This window comes from Grammomys surdaster, unplaced genomic scaffold (genome assembly GCF_004785775.1).
Source record: "Grammomys surdaster isolate TR1022 unplaced genomic scaffold, NIH_TR_1.0 125984, whole genome shotgun sequence".
In the NCBI taxonomy this organism is placed as follows: domain Eukaryota; kingdom Metazoa; phylum Chordata; class Mammalia; order Rodentia; family Muridae; genus Grammomys; species Grammomys surdaster.
The window spans coordinates 3,676,403-3,696,238 of record NW_021620800.1 but is presented as its reverse complement, the minus strand read 5'-3'; the positions used below and the strand labels follow the sequence as shown (position 1 = coordinate 3,696,238).

Sequence of the window (19,836 nt, the reverse complement as noted above, 5' to 3'; positions counted from 1 at the left end):
CCAAGGGGGATGGAAAACAGCCCGAGGTCAGGGATGGAGGTGTAAACTGGGAACCCAGCATAGGGGTGGTGTTGAGCTTTCTCCTCAGGGGGGTGCACAGGCAGGTGAGTGGCTGCTGGACTCAGAATACTGGAGGCTGCTGAAGAACCAGCATCAACCTGTTTAGAAAGGGGTGGGGTGGGGGTGGGGGTGGGAGGATGTTTTCAGAGAAAGACAGGTGGGGGAGAGGCAGTCAGATGGTGGGATGCATTTTGGTGGGAAAGACAGAACAGGGCTGAGGCAAGCCTTGGAGGGAGACTCTATTTTATTTTTGAGATAGGGTTGTACCATGCAGCTCTGGCTGGTCTGAAACTCAGGATCAGAGCCTCAAAGGCTCAGCCTTCTGAGTGTTGAGATTACACGGTGTGCCTTTTTAAAATTTTTATGTTTTGTTGATGGATTAGCCTAAGAACTGTGCTTGGGCCATGTCCTGGAGGAGACAGACATAGGGTGGGCAGTGGAGAACACCCTGTGCTGGGAGAACCAACAGAAAATACTTACTTTTGATGACATGGTAGGGGCCTCCCGGGTTTACCCGTTTATTTAAAATATGGAAAGAGGTGATGGTCACGAATATGTGTGTACATGTGCTCTAGCCTTTTAAGAACAGGTGTGTATCAATGTGAGAATGCGGTAGTACGTATGTGTCTCTCTGTGTGTGTGCGCGCACGCGCGTGCGCCTGCGCACGCATGTGCATATGTGCTTCCAGTGAGGTCAGAGAATACCTGGTATCTCTTGGATGGACAGTGGAAAACATTGCCTTGCTTGGTGTTGGTAACTTTGCTTTTCACCCATATGAGGTATGAGGGAAGCTGAGGTGCTGGGGAGCTTGGTACTTGGACAGATTTCTTTTGGAACTGGTGGGTTAGAAAGCAGCATCACCCACTCTAGAATATTGCTGCCACCTGGTGGCCTAGTTAGGGATGCACTGGCTTCTGTTCAGGAGCAGGGACTTGGCCCCATCTGCTGGTCATGACTGGTTCTGCACCTATAAAGTCCCTGTTGGCAGCAATTATGCTATGTGTGAGAGAGAAGTGGCTTGTCCTGTCTGCTTGGTACTGGGTCTGGGTCAACCTGTCTGGCTTTTGAATGTCTCCTCAGGGGATTTGAGGGCTTTGAATTCTACTCTCAGGCCCCAGGAGGGACCCGGGGCTGTACACACGTGCCTGTGTATCCTAGTGAGGACCTGTGTGATGGATTACACTAGAGGAGGACCTGAGACTGGACAGCTATTCTCCAAGCTTGATGTCTTTTTTTCCCCAGTGACCCTTCCTAGGTCTCTAACCAGATGGTCCCCTTTCAGAGAGAATGGTGGGCAACTGGGACAGGACTGAGTAGTGAATACAAGGTGTTGCCAGAGAAGAAAGAGGACATGACTTATCTATGGTCCCACCTACACATGTACCCATCATCCAGTCATGTATGTCCACATAGAAGGGCATACGAATAGACAGACAGACAGACAGACAGACAGACAGACACATATTCCTGCATGCACATTCTTCCCTGCGTTCAAGGCTGTGAGGCTAGAGGCTGGGGATGGATAGACCTCAATGAATTCCAGGCAGGGCCTCAGGGCTGGGGATACAGCCTTCAGTTGCTGGCCATCCTGGGGACCGTCAAGGTGGTAATTATTGTCAGAGTCCTGTGTCCTGTTCCCTCCTCCTTTAAAACTGGTCATGGATGCATGTAGCCCTGTCCAGCTCAGCTCATGCCGCCGAAGAGTGACCCTGTGAGGGTTTCTTATCTTTAGCCTACCCCTGACACATGCTCTCTCTTTCCCTAACTCCCTTACCTCCCCTCCCAGCCTCCCTTCCTCCCTCTCTCTTTGGTGGTAGCCCAGGGCAATCCTGATTGCCCCTGAGCTGCAGTATAGGCTACCCAGCTGGGCCTCTAGGTGTCCTTTTGCTGAGCAGAGACTACTAAACGCTCTGCCCCAGGCTCTGCCAAATGTACCCACAAACGGGAACACTTTCTGTGTTGTGAATTCAGTTTCACTTGTGCCTGCTATTTCTGGGCCACAGTCAGCCAGTTCTCTGTAGCTTTCTCTCACATGGATCTGCCTAGAGCTGGTTCTAGCTCTGGTGAGGGTGACCTTCTTAGCTTTCTGAGCCTCTGGACATCTGCCTTCAACGAATTTCCCAAGTCCCTCAGGCTGTGGCTTGAGCCTCCTCCCCTTCCCTCTGGGTCCCTCCCTATCAGATGGTCACTTCCAGCTGGAACCAGCCTCACCCTTGCTCAGGGCTCCTGGATGAATGTGGCTCTGAGACAGAAGGCAGCCTTAGTTACATGTTCCAATCCTGGAAGATTCCAGAGTCTACTACAGTGGAGCCAAAATGGAGGTGGACTAGCTGCAGCCAGTGTTAAGGCCAGCTGGATTCCAACAGCACCTACTGCCCTAGCACCTGGTGCTGCCTCTCCTTAGGAACCCAAATCAGCTTCCTCACCAGTGGAAACAGCTTTAGGATCGGTCTCCCAGGAAGGACCTGGATATATCTGCCCCACAGACAGATCCAGAAAGGCAGGCAGAGGTCCTCAGCAATCCTGGGGAAACAGGCAAACCGACATCTGCTCCTAATACAAAGTGCTTTCCTCTCCTTGAAGACACAGTCCACACAGCCCCAGGCACACCTGTACTGTAAGCATCAACAATACTTCCACTGGGACCTTTCCGGTGTCACTCTGACTTGTGACAATTTCAGAATCAGTTCTGGCACCACACTGTGCATTTCAGGAGAGGTTTCACGTACAGCTCTGCTTTCCCCTCCCCCAAAGCCGCTTCCTCAAGGGTGGGTAATCTGTCAGCCTTGAGGTGTTTGATCAGGTGATCAGATAAGGCTGAGGGTCACATTCTGGGTCAGGGTTGTGCTGGCTTCAGCCAGCTTACGGTAGATGTCTAGGAAGCCGAGGACGGCATCGCTCCCTGCAGTGAGAATCACAAAAATGGACTGTACTGCTCGGTGCCTTCTGGGGCCCCAGGAGCAGCCCTCATGGGCACCTGATAGGGAGCTTGCCCCTGCTCTAGCAGTCCTCAGAGGACCTGTTGCAAGGTGAGACACAAGGAATTCCACTCCCTCAGTGGGGGCAGTCTCTCTTCTCTCTCAGGGACTTAGCTCTAACAGGGCCCACAGGTGGTTTGGAAAGAGAAAGAACTCAAACAAACAAACAAGCTGGAAATGCACAGCAAGATCCTGTTTCAACCAAACAAAAGCAGGCTCGGTGGTTAAGAACTCAGATTGCTCTAGTAGTTTAAGTAAGCTCCTAGGGAGGCTCACAGCTGCCTGTCACTCCACTGGGGGTGGGTGGGGTGGGGGGAGGTATCTGACCCTCCAGCCGCTACAGACATCTGCACTCAAGTGTACATATTCACATATAATTCATAGTAAAATAAATATTTCTAAGACTCCCCAAAGCATAGGGCAAGGTCCCTATGAACTCCTAACAGGGACCTGGAGTAGACACCACTGCTCTGAAAACCGTGTGCTTTATTCAGACCTCCCCCTGGGTCATAGAAAAGCAGCAAACCACGTGGTTTGGTACAAGGCAAAGGATAAGGGGATGTAAGACATCCCTTACCGCTGGGGCCCTCTTCTGGGCCTCAGGCTTCCCTGGTCACATAGCTCAGCTGAGTTCTTAGAGCATTCATCTGACTGCTCAGTATCAAGCCCGCCCGACTCAGTGAGGAAATGGGTGTGGGACAAAGGTCAAGGTCCATTGTCTGGGCCTCTGTGGCCCACTTAGAGCCACAGCCACAGGCCTCACATCCTCAGAGCTCTCCCTGGAGGATGCCTATGCACAGGTGAGCGGGCACGACCGGCAGACCCCGCCCCTGACCAGCAGGCCCCGCTCTCAGTACAGGTCCGAGAAAGGCTTGGAGTAGTTGAACATCAGGTAATCCATGTAGTAGAAGTCGTAGGTTCGCTGTCGCTGCAGCGAGGAGAGCTGAGCGAAGTACTGATGGGTGATTCTCGATGTGGTCCTTGCCTCCTCAGAGTGTCTGTCCTTGAACCTCGGGAAAGTCAGGTTCCCAGGCGCATGGATGAGACGCAGGAAGAAGTTGGCATCGTCCTCCATGCTCTCAAACTTGCCCACGAAGTCATAGTCGATGAGGCAAGGGCTGCACAGCCGGCTAACATGGTCCCAGTGGATGTCCATGCCCACGGGCCGGTGGACATCCAGCAGGTACTGGACGAACTCGGGGAACAGTACACCGGAGCCAGTCCGCAGTGCTTCCCGCGAAGCGTTGGCACGGTACCGGGCCAGGATAGCCTTGCCAAAGACAGGATGATAGTAGCTGTTGGGATGCTCAAACTTGTCTCGGAAAGCAGAGACCAGCCGCTCAAAGGGTTCCCGGACAAAGAGCATCTTGGTGTAGGTACTGAGTCGGTGCACGATGCCCTGCCGGTCGAAAGTATCCAGGCGCTTGAGTGCGCTGCCATAGTGGACGGTGTTGTGTTGGATGTCTGCAGTGGATGAGGCTAACCCTGCCAGCACCATGAGCACCCGCTTCCAGTTGGAGCAACCTGCCTTGGGCACCTCACAGTACAGCACACGGTGGCGGTCCTCCACGAAGATGCGGGAGACGTGGCGGGGGGTTACAGCTCTGCGGCTGCTGCTGGCCCTGTACTTGGCACAGGCTTCTTGCATCACACGCTTACGCTCCTGCTGGGTCTGGTGCAGGCTGACCCAACGACTGTCCATGGTGCGGGCTCTCGGCTGGATAAAGGTTTCAGACGAGTTGTTGCCTTGGATGGTCCCTGCAGCTGGCATCTTTTTGATGAGCAGTCTCCGCCTGCGCTGCCGGAGTCGTAAAGGAGACCCCGCTGCCTTCGGGTGAGGTCGAGGCTGGTCAGGCGCCTGCAGTTGGAGGCCTCTTGGGAACCCGCTGGGTGAATCTCGTGTGACCCTTTCTGTGGGTATCCTCAAGTGGGTATCCTAGAACAAGAAGAGAAGTGGCTAGGGTCCATACAGTATTGCAGAAATGTGGGACCTGAACGGCAAATATAATTTCTACCACAAGGTGGAGCAGTCCCCCCAGGAACCTTAGTTTGGCACGCTGGTGGGACCGGTCGGGCGCTGCTGGTAGAGTGCAGGCGGCCGGCACAGATTTACTGTGTCTGTTAGTACTGTCCAAAGGAGTCATCTAACAGAGAAGGAAAATTCATGGAGCCAAAGCCCGAGGTTTTGTTCCCAAGGCTTCCGGAAAGGACCCAACACATTTTTCTTCCTATGAATGGATTCAGCCTAAGCTCCAAATTGTCTTTCTCACCGTTTCCAACACCGCCCTTCTGTCCTCCCCAACCCTATCTGAGATTTACAGGATTCTTGGAACTTACATGCTGGGGCTGCTGGGGCCTGATGCTGAACTTTATACCTGGAAGGCAATAGAGGAGAGAGAAGCGTTAAACAGTGGTAGCATAGAGGAACCACATACCTGCCTGCCCAGCCCAACAGTCAGGACCCCCTCAGGCCACCTCCACCTGGCCCTGTCATTAATTCACAAAATACCCTTTGAAAACTCTTGTCCAGCCTCTCTCCATGCCTGTCAACATACCCTGCTCCATATTTGAACAAGACAATACTTGCACACACCAGCCCCATAGAAAAAAGGCATTTCCCTTGCCTGGACATTCACGGCGTCACAGGGATGATGTCAGGCTCATCCTGGTGTCCCCTAAAAGTGCAAACAGAGCCAAGGCCTGGGCAAATGCTGATTGGTGACTTGGGGAAGATGCAGAGAAATCTGTATGCTGCTGGCTGTGATTACTTTTCTGGTTGCTATGACAAAATGTCTGATATAAACAAATTAAAAGAAACACTGGGCTGGAGAGATGGCTTAGTGGTTAAAAGCACTGGCTGTTCTTCTTCCAGAGGTCCTGAGTTCAAGCTCAAAACCATCTATAATGAGATCTGGTGCCCTCTTCTGGCCTGCAGGCATAATAATATTGGGGTGGTGGTGGCTAGAGAGACTGCTCAGCAGTTTAGAGTCCTTGCTACTGTCCCAGAGGACCTGGGTTCAATTCCCAGCACCACATGACAACTGACGACCATCTGTAACTCCAGTTCCAGAGACTCCAGTGTCCTCTTCTAGCCTCTGTGGGTACCTCACACATGTGGACATATATGCAGCAAACACCCATATATAAAAAATTAAAATAAATAAATCTTTTTTTTTTAAAGGAAAGGTTTATGTAGGGCCACAGTTCTAGAGGGATCAGTCCATGGTTGCCTGGCCTCAGGTGCTGGGACAGAGAGCATCAAGGTGACTGAAGCATGTGGTAGAGGAAGTCATTCACTTCACAGCTGACCAGGAAACTGAGAAGGCAAGATGGGACAGGGCCTGGGAGAAGATGCTTTCAAAGACCTACCTCCAGTGACTCTCTTCTTCAAGCTAGATATCATCCTTTAAAGTTTCAGAACTTCCTAAATAGGGTCAAAAGAAGAGGACCAAGCCTCTAACACACGAGCCTTGCACCGACACTTTTATTGTTGTTGAGACAAAAATCTAAGACAGAGGCGATATAGAAGAAGGATTTACTTGTGTTTTATAATTCCACGGTGGGTGAGGCAGGATGGCTTGGCTTCTATCTCTGGTTGGAAAACGATCTAGTATATCTCAACCATTAAGAAACCAGAGATCTGGGCTGGAGAGATGGTTCTGAGGTTAAGAGCACCGACTGTTCTTCCAGAGGTCCGGAGTTCAATTCCCAGCAAATCATGTGGTGACTCACAACCATCTGTAATGGGATCCAATGATCTCATCTGCTGTGTGTCTGAAGACAGCTATAGTGTACTCATACAAATAAAAATAGATAAATCTTAAAAAAAAAAAAGAAAGAAAAGAAACCAGAGAACTTAGGCCGAAACCAAGGCTGGGTATAGTCCCCTAGCCCAGCCCCTGTAGTCCTATATCTGCCATTTAGGCTGTGTGCCCTAAAGGTTCCGCAGCATTCTCAAACAGCGCCACCAGATGGTGACCAAGTATTCAGACATCTGAGCCTGTGAAGGACATTTCACATTTAAGCCATAATGAGCCTTTAGGAGGGACACTTCATATCCAAACCATTATGTTGGCCAAGTTCTAGAATGTTCCCTCTGCCCACCAAAGAGGGCAGACAAAGAGGGCTTCAAATCATTTGGTGCATTGGTGGGCAGTTGGTTGAGAAGGCTGATACTCTGTTGAGAGATTGTCTATTTCAGATCTCATCAGTCCACTGAGATGTCAGGGACTCTGTTCCTGGGTTCTGGAGTGGATGTTTGCACTCTGAACTTTTGCTGAAAGCCAGTCACAATCAGAAAAATAGTTGCCCCTCACATAAGCAGAGAGCCAGAGTGATGGGTAGCATGTTGGGGCACTGGGCCCAGCCACGCCTGACCAGTTTCTGGTGGAGAAGGGAAGAAGTGGTTCTGACAGGCCAGCACTCCCCCTGTGAATTGAGCAGAGGCCAGTGGCTATATTGAGCTGGTGAGGAGATATCCACTGACCCATACGGTGGATTTCTGTGGGAACCAGTTTCTTGGCTTCAGTCCTGTTTCCTTCATCTCATGGTGCCCAGTTTGAGGCTGTGCCCGGCATGTCCTTCATTCATTAGCAAGCAAGGAAGCCAACAACGGCTTCTTCTGGGATGGAAAGCTCAGATGCCCTGAGTTTCCTGCAACTGTCACTGTGTGTGTGCATGGATGTATAGTGAATACATTTGTGTGAGCATACATGTGGTGTTCTCCTGAACTCTCCTCTTCCTAACTTTTTTCAGGTCTATATGTGAGCATTTATGTGTATCTGCATGTGGGGTGTGTGTGTGTGTGTGTGTGTATGTGATGTTTTCCATAATCATTCACCTTATTTTTTCAGGTCTATGTGTGCATTTATGTGTGCCTGCATGTGTGTGTGTGTGTGTGTGTGTGTGTGTGTGTGTGTATGAGCATGCATGTGGTGTTTTCCCTAACTGTTCTCTACCTTATTTCTTTCAGGTCTATGTGTGTGCATTTATGAGTATCTGCAGGTGTGTGTGTGTGTTTGTGCATGTGTGTGTGCCTATGTGTTTGTGTGTGTGCATGTATGGATAGGGACAAGTCTTACTCTATCGCTGGCTACCTTATTCACTGGGGGGTCTCTCACTTATCACTTCAGCCAGACTGGCTGACTAGTGAGCCCTTGGGATTCTACAACCCCAACACTGCCAGGTCTGGCTTTTTTACTTTGATACTTGTGAGCAGAAAGTCCTTTATGCTCGCATGACAAACACTGAACTCATTAAGCTAGTTCCTGAGACTCCAGAGTCTTTTTTTTTTTTTCCAAGAATGGGCCTCATTTTATACCAAGCTGGCCTTATATTTATAATCCTCCTGCTTTTGGCTTTCTGCTAAGACTATAGGTGTGGGCTATACCACACATAGCTTCTGGAACTTTCTTCAACTCCCAGGTCAATATATTAGACACTTTCTCATTGCTGTGGGTTGAATACTTGACAGAAACAATTTGAGAGACGAAGACTTTATCTTGGTGTACAGTCTCAGAGACTTCAGTCCACTACCTTAGGAGAGGCATGTGGTAGTCATAGTAACAGGAGTGTCATGCAAACTCCTCCCAGAGTGGTGGACTAGGAGCAGAACCAGAAGCGGGTATAAACTCAAAGGTCTGGCCTAGTGACCCGTTTCTCCTGCCAGGGCATCCTACAAGCTGGGGACCAAGTGTTCAAAACATGAGCCCACGGGAGCCATTTTGAATCCAAATCTTCACAGATGGAAGCAGAGGCAGACCCTGGGCACACTGTCACTTTCTTCCGGTAGTCTTGGATTGGGTACAAGTGATGCCCTTTTGGGATGAAGGACACACCTTCCTGGGTATTCACAAGTCTGTGTGTATGCGAACACACACACATATACACATGGGGAGCCTGTAAACAAGCCTTCTGGTCTCTTCCAGAGAGACTGCGGTTGTGGGGAGCTTCATGCACAAGTGGGGTGAACGATGGGTGCCTGGCTTGGAGGATAAACCCCTGCCAGGTGTCCCCTCATCCCAAGCCTATTCCATTCTCAACACCCCTGCCTCCTCATCCCATACTCTAGCACAAGCTTCCAGAGCTCATTTCTCTTTGGCGCGTGGGGTCCTCTCCCACTGCCAACGATGACAGATCCCTTCACCAGAAGGGACCCGCTGCAGCCGCTCCGCTTCCCTCTCCACCACGGCGTTCCTTAATTATTTTCTTCTGGTGACGGCAGCTGGCTCTGCTAAATCACCTCTTCTCCACAGAGTCTCAGACACGGGGATTTACTCTGGTTGTCACTCCTGTCAACCTGTCAAGGTGTGATGGTACTTATTTATATTCCTTCTCTGGAGCAAAGGAACCATGCTGAATGTGGCCAGGAGTGAGGCTGAAGAGCCGCTGCTGGCAGAGGCTCTGCATCGCCCAGTGAAGTGAGGCCGCAGCAGCTAGGGCTGTGGACCTTGTCCCCTTTCACCTGTGCAGAGGAGGCAGGAGGACCCTGTCTCGTGCATGCTGCTTCCAAGCAACTGGGGAGCTTCAACAGATGGCCAGTCCTGGGGAATCAAGGGCACAGGACGAAGGGAAACTCCTTCCTGGATACAATCCAAAGACACGTTTGCCCACCAAGCCAAGCTGGCTGCCAACGGTCCACTTGGCAGAGAAATTTTATATTGCAATTAAAAACAGATAAAAGGACTGCTCTCGTGTGGAGCTGAGAGTATGCCCAAAGCTGTACGATTCCAACCCTTAAACTCGGGGCAGTTCATTAGGTGATGCTGACCCTGATTCCCACACGGCCACTTCTGAACAGACAGAACCGTAAAGAGGGGAATGTAATTGACCCCTCCCCCTTGCCTCCGTCCCGCCTCCCGTCTCTTGCGCATGCTCGTGCCAATGGTTTGGCTCCCACGAAGAGAGTGGCTTTTCCATCACTTGCATAAATAAAGGTGGAAGCTCTGGGCAATCCAAAGCCAGACATCAGTGTATGAGGCTGGGCGGGTATGTGCATGCCTCAGGATACTGCACTTCAGGACAGGAAGGGTCAGCTAACCGTTGTTAATCCTCAGGCATCAGTAGGATGGGGCTCATAAGAAGAGGAGGCTATGGCTTCAATATAGCCTCCTCAAGCCCCTCCCAAGACCCGAAATAAACAGTCTAGATAAAAACTGAATTTTGCAGGGCATAGTAATCCCAGTCCTCAAGAGGCTGGAGTTGGAGGAGCACTAGTTCAAGGTTGGCCTAGGCAATGAGTAAGTTCAAGTTCAGCCTGAATCCAATTAGAAAAACCAGTGGCTGGGGACATGGCTCTGTGGGTAAAGTATATACTTAAGAAGAACCAGTGAGGGGCTGGGGGTGTGGCTCAGTGGTAGAGCCCCTGCCTAGAATCCCCCAGTGAGAGGCTGGGGGCGTGGCTCAGTGGTAGAGCCCTGCCTAGAATCCCCCAATGAGGGGTTGGGGGCGTGGCTCAGTGGTAGAGCCTCCCAGTGAGCAGAGAGAGGGTGTGGCCGATCTTGAGGGTCTCCTGTCCTGGGTGAGGGTGTAAGACAGATACACAGCCACATCTGTGTCTTTGGAAGGAAGAAGGGTCTGGGGATCTCTACTTACACTGCCTAGCAGACTCTCTTTGCTGTCTTTTTCCCCTGGAGGTGAAATCTAGGACAAATACCCTACCACTGAGCCATACCCTAACCCCTCCCTGGGGGATTCTAGGCAGGGGCTCTACCACTGAGCCACGCCCCCACCCCTCACTGGGGGATTCTAGGCAGGGGCTCTACCACTGAGCCACGCCCCCAGCCCCTCACTGGGGAATTCTAGGCAGGGGCTCTACCTCTCAGCCTCTCATTGGGGAGATCTAAATAAGCAAGTACTTTACAACTGAGCCACATCCCCAGTTCCACAAAGCCTGGTTTCTTTCTTCCACCTTTCCTTCTTTATCTTCTTCTATTTTATTTTTGAGACTGTCTCACTACACAGCCCAGGCTGATCTCAAACCTGCAATCTTCCAGTCTCAGCCTTCCAGGTCCTGGGATTAAAGGTAACAACACGCTTGGCTCTCACCTTGTCTCTTCATAATCAGGAGGCGAAGTCTAAGTCTGTGACTGAGCTGGGGAAGGGCTTCACTAGCATGTGGGTATTCTGAGTAGAAGGACCTTACAATACAATAAAATAAGAAATAAAATGGTTGGCAGGCTACACTTCTTCTCAAGCCCCTAGGAAGGGTCCTTCCTGCCTCTTCCAGCTTCTGGCAATCCCAAGGTGTTCCCTGGCTTTGGATAACGTACATCTAGTTCCTGCCTGTTGTCTTTCCATGGCTATCTTCCCCAAAGAATTCCTTTTACTTGCTTATGCTTGCAGAGAGCCTGTGTGGCCACAGTTTCGAGCACTGGGGATGGAGAGGTCTGCTTTGGGGGAGGGCACACAATTCAACCTGTATCAGAAGATATGTTTTTATGGGTCTGTAGAGTGTCCCAGGGGCAGCACAGGAGCAGCCTAGGTCTTGGCAGCGGGGTAGGGTAGAATCTTTGGAGTCTTGAAGGACTATGTTTGACGTCTGTAGGGAGGGACTTTGTCTGGTTTACCTTTGTTAGACTGGAGTGATGCCTAGTATACTCTAGGGGCTCAGTGAATGCTTGCGGTAAGGCAGATGCTACCAGACTGTGCTGGTACCAGATGTGGAGGGGGAGTTGGGTCTCTCTTTGTGGAGACTGCGGCTAGGGCTCTGACTGGAATTACTAATCCTTTCCGAGTATTTCTCTAGTGCGGTTCCATAGCCTAGAAGGAGTGACAGGTGCCTGTTAGGTGGTCAGGTCATGGCTTGATGGCTAGGGGGCCCTGCCTTCCCCTGACATTAGACACCCCTAGCTGGTTGTCGCCATCTGTGGCACATCAAGGTGGGGTCCTGTTCCTGTGGCAGTGGCCTTGTTGTGGACACACTTCCTGTGGCTCTCTTCCCTCCGGCCCAGGTCATTCTGACCTCTGCTGGCTCAGGGGTGACGGTTGATTTGCCCCCATGGATGCCTCTCAGTGAACAGGCGCCTTTACAAGGGGTCAGCCCGTTAATGGATGCAGATGAGATGCAAAGTGAAAGACCCAAGTGCTCAGCAATTAGAGAGTAGCCTGGGCTCTAGGCACCAAATTTGGATGAAAGGAACCTCACGGAAGGGCTTTAAATCCTCACGTGTGTTCACCGGAAAATTCAATTTACTAAATTGCTAGATTACAGGGCATTGCCTGGACTGGTTACAGTGCATGCCTACACACGGAGGTTCCAGTCAGTAGAGCCCTTCCCCACACAGATGTTAGCTGCTCCTGGACCCTGAAGCTGGCTCTGAGGTTGGCATGTGCACTTTGTGGGAGGAGGGATTCTGACCAGTCATTCTCAGGTGACACACTCAGCAGTCACTGTCCCTGCAGGGACATCTATCCTCCAGCCCAGAGCCTCAGCTTCTCTGGGTGGGTGTCCTCTAGTTGTTCTAATCCTGAGTGAATTCAGCCATATGAGGGTTTGCCAGGGTTCATTTTCTGGATAACCAAGACTCGGTAATGGACCAAGCATTGTTCACAGTCCTGAAGGCTGTAAGCCCAGGAGCATAGTCCAGCACTCTGTGAGGGCCTCTCTGCAGTATCAAAGCACACAGCAGGAGGGCAGGAGTTGCAAACTCAGGCTGCCTTTCTCTCTTCCTCACTGCACCTCTTTTTCTTTTTGCAGTTCTAGGGTTCGAACCCTGGGACTCACAGAAGCCTGGCAGGCTCTCTACTACTGAGCCACGCCCATGGCTTCTTGCTGGTGGATTCCAGGCAAGTGCTCTACCAATGAGTTATGCTGAAGCTTGCTCTTTCTATTCTTACTGAGACCCTAATCCTATCAAGGGATGGGGCTAGCCTCGGGACCTCACCTAACTCTAATTCCCTCACAAGTACCAAGCATGACATGAATCTGGTGACTAAGATGGAAGACACATGAATTTGGGGAGCACATGAATCCATAGCAGAGGTTATACTGATCCTCGAGTTTGGATTCATCCAGGGACACTGCTCAGAAGAGTTGTCTGGATGCTTTGTTCTTATTTATTGGAGACGGGGTCTGGCTGTACAGCCCAGGCTGGCCTTAAACTCATGATCTTTCTGTTGCAGCGTTCTGAATGTTGGGATAACAGGTATGTGGCACTAGGCCTGGGTACCTGGGTACGATTCACATCATATATTGAGTCTGCAGTGCATCAAAAAAAGAGACTGTGAGTGAAGGACTGTAAGGTGGGTGGGAGAGAGAGACAGGCTTGATTGCTGTGTGACCTTGAATTCTGTATGTCTCCCTCATCTTGCAAGTCCACAAAGGTGCAGGTGGCACAGGACATTTGGAGCCAAAGAGCTGGAAGCTGCCAGCTCCTGGTATTTGGATGTCCTGGACCTTTTTCCAGCAGCTGTGTTCTTGGGCACAGCTGCTGCAGTGGTGCAGGGTCTCTGGGCAGGCCAGTAGAGGAAGGAAGCAGGACTCTCCCTGTCTCTCTGACTGACGGGCACTGGTCTGATGGTTCTGGCCTCTTCTTGTTTTGTTTAGTAATTCCGTTCCCTGCCTTTGTGATTAGGATTCTTTATTCAACCGGGTAGTTCCCTGTCAGCTCAGCCTGCACTGTGAATTCCCTGGGAACTGTCAAAGATTGGCCTGTAGAAGCTGTCTGTCAGTCAACCAGCCAGCCGCTTGGCTAGTCTGCGAACCCAGCAGCTGCCCCACCAGACCCACAAACAACCATCTGTCCATCACTTGGTGGGGGAATGAAGCCCTAAACATGTCACTCCTCTGTATGCCCCGCCCATAGGGAGAGGCTCTGAACTCCAGCCTCAAAGTGCTTCTTTGTTTAAAGCCTGTGGGTGATTTCCACTGTGTCTGGTGTGTATGCATTTGTGTGTGTGTGTGTGTGGTGTCACAGCACACACATGATCATCGTACTTCAGCTTGTGTGCTGATGAGATTTGACCCCATGTCTTATGGTCCAGGATACCACGCATGGCAAAGAGGTATGTTACAGTGTACATACATGTGCTTTCCGCACAGCAAGGTTTCTGCAATGGGATGTAGCATGTAGAGTGTTGGGGGGCACTTGAGGTTGCATCCCTGCTGGTCTCAGGGATGTCTACATACATGGCTTAGCCTGAGAATTGCCTTATCTGTCTTTCAGGTGCCCTTAAATGCACATCTGGAAGGACAGGTGGTAGATAGTAAATGCATGGAAGGCAGGCAGGGACAAACTTCGTGACACCCATGAGCAGCACCCTGTGGCCCCCTGAAGCTCCTGTTTCTGTCTCACACACTGGCAGCACCCTAGGCAGCTGGCCCTCTGGCCACCACAGCAGAACAACCCTGCTATCCACTGCCATGTGCTCACCCACTCAACACAGACGAATACCTAGATGGGTCCCATTGTGTGTTGCCATTGCTGACAGTGTCATAGCCTGGAAAGGGACAGTTTAGTCCCAAACTTTATAGTCCAGTTAGGGGCAGGCAGGGACCAGGGACTCCATATGTGTAGCCTACCAGGACTGGAGGCTGCAGTAGGCAAGGCCGGTCAGCCAAGAACACAAGGCAATGGCGGTTGGTATCTGAGGAAAATGAATATGGTCATTCCTGGCAGAGCCAGCTGCTTTGCCTCATAAGAGCAAGGCTCATGAGGTGAAAGGAACCAGGCCGCCAGGATGAAGGGAAGAACACAGAGACTGAAGGGTGTTGAGGAAAGGCAGGACTGAAAAGACTGGGAGGGTCTGGCAAACAAGGGACTTTAGGGTCCTAAAAGCACCAGACTTTATCTCCCAGGGTTCAAAGCCTCAGCTCTGGGCTTGTTCTGAACTCAAGGACCACCCTGTGATGAGGACCTGAAGACAGACCAGCAAGATCCATCCTTGACCAGTGAGAGACCCCAGAGGCCTGGCCCAGATGATAGTAAAAACCAAGTAGGAAAGGCCAAGATGAATGCTTCCTACCTAGGGGTATGCTGCCTAGGAGTGAGCTTCCTACCTGAGCAGTGGGCTGGGGAGGAATCTGACCTCTGGGCTGATTTCCAAAATGTAAATATTCCCACCGCAGCAGATTTCATGTTGCTGTGAACATGGAGCAAGGCCCTCCTTGGCTGAGCAAAGCTGGCTTCAAGTCAGCAGCTGGACCTGGGGGACTGGCTGGGAGTGGAGAGAGGCAGCTACTGGTTTCCGGCTTGAGTGTTAAGTTGGACTTTCTGGTGTTTTTGCTGAAAGGGAACAAGTCCCAGGAGAGTGATTATGGTATTGCCAAGTGGAGAGAGGTAGGAGGGGAAGGGGAAGGGGAAGAGGAAGGGGAAGGAGAAGATGAACTGGGGCTGGATAGATGTATAGCCATATACGTCCAGGAGCTCATTTCTTGCTGGTGCTGTGTGTGTGTGTGTGTGTCTGTCTCTCTGTGTGTGTGTGTGTGTAAAAACTAGAACTTACTGGAGTGGTAGGAAAACAGGATGGAGGCACAGGGCTTGGGAATCGCAAAATGATGGAGCTGGGTGTGATGTCACAGGCCTAACATTCTAACACTTGGGAGACAGGAGCAAAGGCACAGGAATTCAAGGCTAATCTCAGCTAGGGAGTAGGTTCCAGGCCAGCTTAGGCTATGTGAGATTCTGTCTTAAGCAACCAAGCTTACGGGTACCCATGGATTTCCCTCCACCCTCTCAGCGGGAAGGCGGTGAATTTGGCTTAAACAGTAGTGAGTCCCAAGGAATAAAAACAGGAGGATCACGAAGGAACTGGAGCCTGCGAGGGGGGGGGCGGCTCCGTGGAGAACCTCACGCTGGTATCGACTGGCCCTGCCCTGTGTTGTCCACTCCAAGGACAAGCGTGTTTGCTGTCTCCCTTACTGCCCTTTGGAGGCAGTCAGTGGGGCAGCCTCATTACTGTACTGGCCTGACCGAACGATAATGATCTTTCCAGCTTCAGCTGGCCTCTGGATGTGTCGCTCAGGCATCGTCGGCGTCAATTACTGAGCAGGCCTGTGGCTGTCAGACCTGTCACAGCTGCTCTTTGTGATACCCTGAAGAGCCACAAGAGCAAATCCATCTTAGTTGATGCTTCCTTAGAGCGGGCATGTCCCTCACACTCTGTCCTGAGTGAGGCAGCCAGCCCCATCCCCTCTCAGAAAAGAAGGTCGCCTAAGGACTGCCTAGGGGTTCAGGGGTGGGTGCTCTGATTCTTAGTGGCTGTATACTGGTTACTAATGCTGAGCCCTGGCTTCATCCAGAGGGGTTCCCGAGTCTCCCAGTCATGACCCCAGTAGGGTAGGCAGGCAACCACATTAGCAGGGCCCTCCCATTCCAGCCAGGATCTGACCACAGGGGCCTCTGTTCAGTGACAGATTGGATTGCAAAGGCAAGGCCAGGAGCTCCCTGGATCATTCCAGGGGGAGGCAGGGAGTTGGGGAGAAGTTGGCATGGCTTTTCCCTGCTAAGCGTCTGAGTATCTATAGTCCACATTTGGAAAGGAAAGGGAATCTCTCGGGAAGGGCTTTCAACTTGGAATCAGGTACAGTCAAAGACTGGGGCAAGAATAACCCAGGAAGTCTCTGCTCTGAAGATCTGTATATAGAAGAACAGGTAAGGCCCCAGAATACAGATGTGAACATCGCACTTGGCATGGGATGCCTGTAGAGACACCACCTTTCCTGTTTTTATAATGGCCAGCTTTTGCTCTGCCCAGCACAGATCCTGTATGCAGTCCCTCGGGGTTCTCTCCCTGGAGATCTCATCCAGACTGTAAGAAGAAGTAGGCTGAGCACACTGGCCCCAGCGCATCTGAGGCAATGAAGACAGTAACCTTCCCAGCAGGACTGAGTTCCCCACACACACTGCCCCACAAGCCCCACACACTATAGAGCCAAGAAAGCTGACTGTTCCTAGGGCCCTGACTTTGAGGCTGAGGAAGCGAGGGAGGGGTTTCTAAGGTCATTACATAGTCAAAGGTCATTCTTGGGGCACTCCAGAAGCAGCCTGATGAGAATGAGGCCCAAAGGAGAGAGGGAAATGGATTTGGAATGATGTCATGACGTGGATGGGAAATGAGAGGTCGTGAACTCAGTGGGAGAGGAGTTGGGGATGGTAGATTCTGTTGAATAATGAAGGGCTTAGTGGGTCAGGGGCAAGCATGAGAGGGGTGAGGAGAGCTCCCAACAAATGGTCCGGATCCTCTCCAGAGTGAATTCCATCAGGAATGAAGGAGCCAGTAGGTGGGGGGTGGGGGGAAGGAAGAATGATATTGTGTTAGCCCAAACCTGAAGTACAGATCTGAACATTGACTGACTGCAGAACTATCTGTAGGCAGTGGAGGCTGAGTGCAAATAGTGCCTACTAGCCAGTCTGGCACTGTACGCCTCTGCTTGGTTTTATTGTTTGTTTGTTTGTTTGTTTGTTTACTATTTATTGGGGGGAGGTAGGGTGAGCTCTCACTCTATAGCCCAGGCTAGCTTCAAACTTATGAGTCAGCCTCTAGAGTGCTGGGATCAGAGACATGAATCACTGTGCCCGTCTCCCACCTCAGCAGTGGGAGGCAGCAGAGAAGCAAGCTGCACAGTGTGGCTTGGCGACACCCAACACCATTGTCATTTGTAACACCATGCTTCTTAGCAATGGCCCATCACAAAAGCATTAGACATCCACCCTTGTCATGTGTCTCCTCAGGAAGCCCCTCAATGAAGATGCTCCCAGCTTTATCCCCAGTTCTATCTGGCAGGGTGTGCAAGGATTCCAGTGTTGAGCTGGGTTGGGGTGGACGGGCAACTTAATATTCTGGATCAGCTTAGCCCTTCTTTGCCTTGAGTACACCGAGGCTGGGCATTTAGACCTGGTTTGGCTCTGCAAATATAACTTGGTCTTCGTGTAATGAACACCTGTGTGGTTGAGGTCACTGTGAAAACGACGGGTAAAGATATTCTGAGCTGTTCTCTGGCCTCCTTTGAAATGCAACTGTCACGGCTGTTCTAAGGATGAAGTGGGCTGGTAACAGGCACAGAGGTGGCCCCTCCTGGCTGTTTGTGTTTCTGGAGAAAGGAAGACCCCAGAGTAGTTCACCAAGCAGATATTTGGGGCCCTTCTTTGTGGTCTTGACACATGCCACTCAAAGAAATGAAAGAGATCAGGCTCATGTCTTTGGGCTTCCTTGCCCGTGTGTGGAGCGAGTGGGTGGCCCATCCTCTCAAGAATTAATAGCTTTTGGGCTGCCTACTGAGCCACCTTCTGCAGGATTAAACGTCATTCCTTCTAATGACTTGATTTATATCCAAAGGTTTACTGCTCCAAACAAAATATTGGAACAATGGCAATAAATCACGCCAAGGATGCTTCCAGCTGCGACTAGCATGTTTGCTGTTTGTTTGGGAGCAGATTGGGGTATGGAGGATGGGAGTGGGAAATGCTGGGTAACACTATGCACGGGAAGCAGGGTGAGCACTGTATATAGTTGGTCGGGTAGCAGCTAGCTTGGCTGGGGCACCAGAGGGCTTCTGATGCCTGAGGCTTTGTGAAGAAAGGATTTCAGAGAAGGATTTACAGAAGCCAGAAATCCCCTGAGCTCTAAGGAGTAGCTTGGAGTGATGGATGGTTTTGATGATGGTATTCTGAGCTTCCAGCCATATGCCTCTACTGTATTCCCAAGTGAAAGATGCAGAGATGGGCCAGGCTAGATGGCTCTGCAGAGATGAGCTCCCCAGAAGAACGGCAGGCTGCAGGCAGGGTGACCCTAGGTTGGCTTCTGTCTCACATGATGAGCAGAAAGTGCTCCTTGGAAATGAGGCCCTTGCCCTGCAGAGTGAGAGCTCAGAGGAGCTGAGGGCAACGTCAAGGTTCACTTCATGACAGATCTGGATAGAACCCAGCTATCTCGGGCCAGAAGTCTGGAAGAGTACGCACCTCCTTGTGGGGAGAACTAATACCAATCCTGGCACCAAGACTGAGAGAAATTGGAAGGAGGAAAATAAGGGGTTCCAGTTACAGGCCAAAACTGACTCTTCATGCACAGCATAGCTGATGTATCTTGGGAAGACTCTTATGGCCTAGAGTATCAAAGCAAAGGCAGGATGCCCTTAAGAAGACAGAGTCGGGGATGACAGGAGTGAGCGATCGTTACAAGGCATGTGTGTTATGGTGGGACTCTGATATCTCCCCCCACAGGCGGGGGGGTGGGTTCTTGTTCCTTAGCAGGCAATGCTATTTTGCAGGCTTTAGGGAGGTAGGGCGTGGTGGATGGATGCAGGCTACTAGGGAATGGCTTTTGGATATAATGCCTACCCTAGTTCTGACCCTCTTTCTCTGTTTTCACGGGTCTCCCATGATGTAAAAGGCCACTGCCTCACACTCCTGCTGCCACAGGGGGAGTTGCTGTGCCCTGCCGTGACTTCCCTTCCAGATCGAACAAAATCTCCTGGAACCGTGGACTCAAATTCACCTTTCCCCTCTTACGTTGTTTCTGTCAAGATTTTCTCACAAAAGGTGATGTGGTTCTGGCCCTGGGTTAGGGTGCACTTAACTGGGAGGTGCTGAGGAACTCAGGTCTCCCATGTCAGACACAGTGAAGCACAGATGACGGGGAGGGGCACATGACAGCATGCTGACGTCAGGTGGGATGGCGAAGATGGCGTGCGATGGTGCACAGCGCATGCGTGTGGATGGTGCATGGTGGTGGACGGCGCATGCGCGTGGCTGGTACATAGCGGTGCACGACGCATGCGTGTGTAAGGGCCATGGCAGTGTATGGCGCATGCGTGTGTGTGTGTGTGTGTGTGTGTGTGTGTGTGTGTGTGTGTGTGTG

At 51.2% G+C, this 19,836-nt stretch overlaps 1 protein-coding gene across 2 annotated transcripts in view; it reads right to left on the bottom strand.

Annotated features, from left to right (window-relative positions):
- Positions 1–3,505: 3,505 nt before the first annotated feature.
- Positions 3,506–19,836, bottom strand: part of Chst8 (carbohydrate sulfotransferase 8) — a 140,393-nt gene continuing 124,062 nt past the window's right edge. The window contains exons 3-4 of one of the 2 annotated variants that reach the window (XM_028754180.1): positions 5,377–5,414; positions 3,506–4,975 (exon numbers count right to left, since the gene is read on the bottom strand). In XM_028754180.1, coding sequence (XP_028610013.1) covers positions 3,890–4,975; positions 5,377–5,414 — 1,124 coding nt within the window. In that variant the 3' untranslated portion in view covers positions 3,506–3,889. The remainder of the gene's footprint in view (positions 4,976–5,376; positions 5,415–19,836) is intronic. The other variant, XM_028754181.1, reaches the window with a different exon arrangement.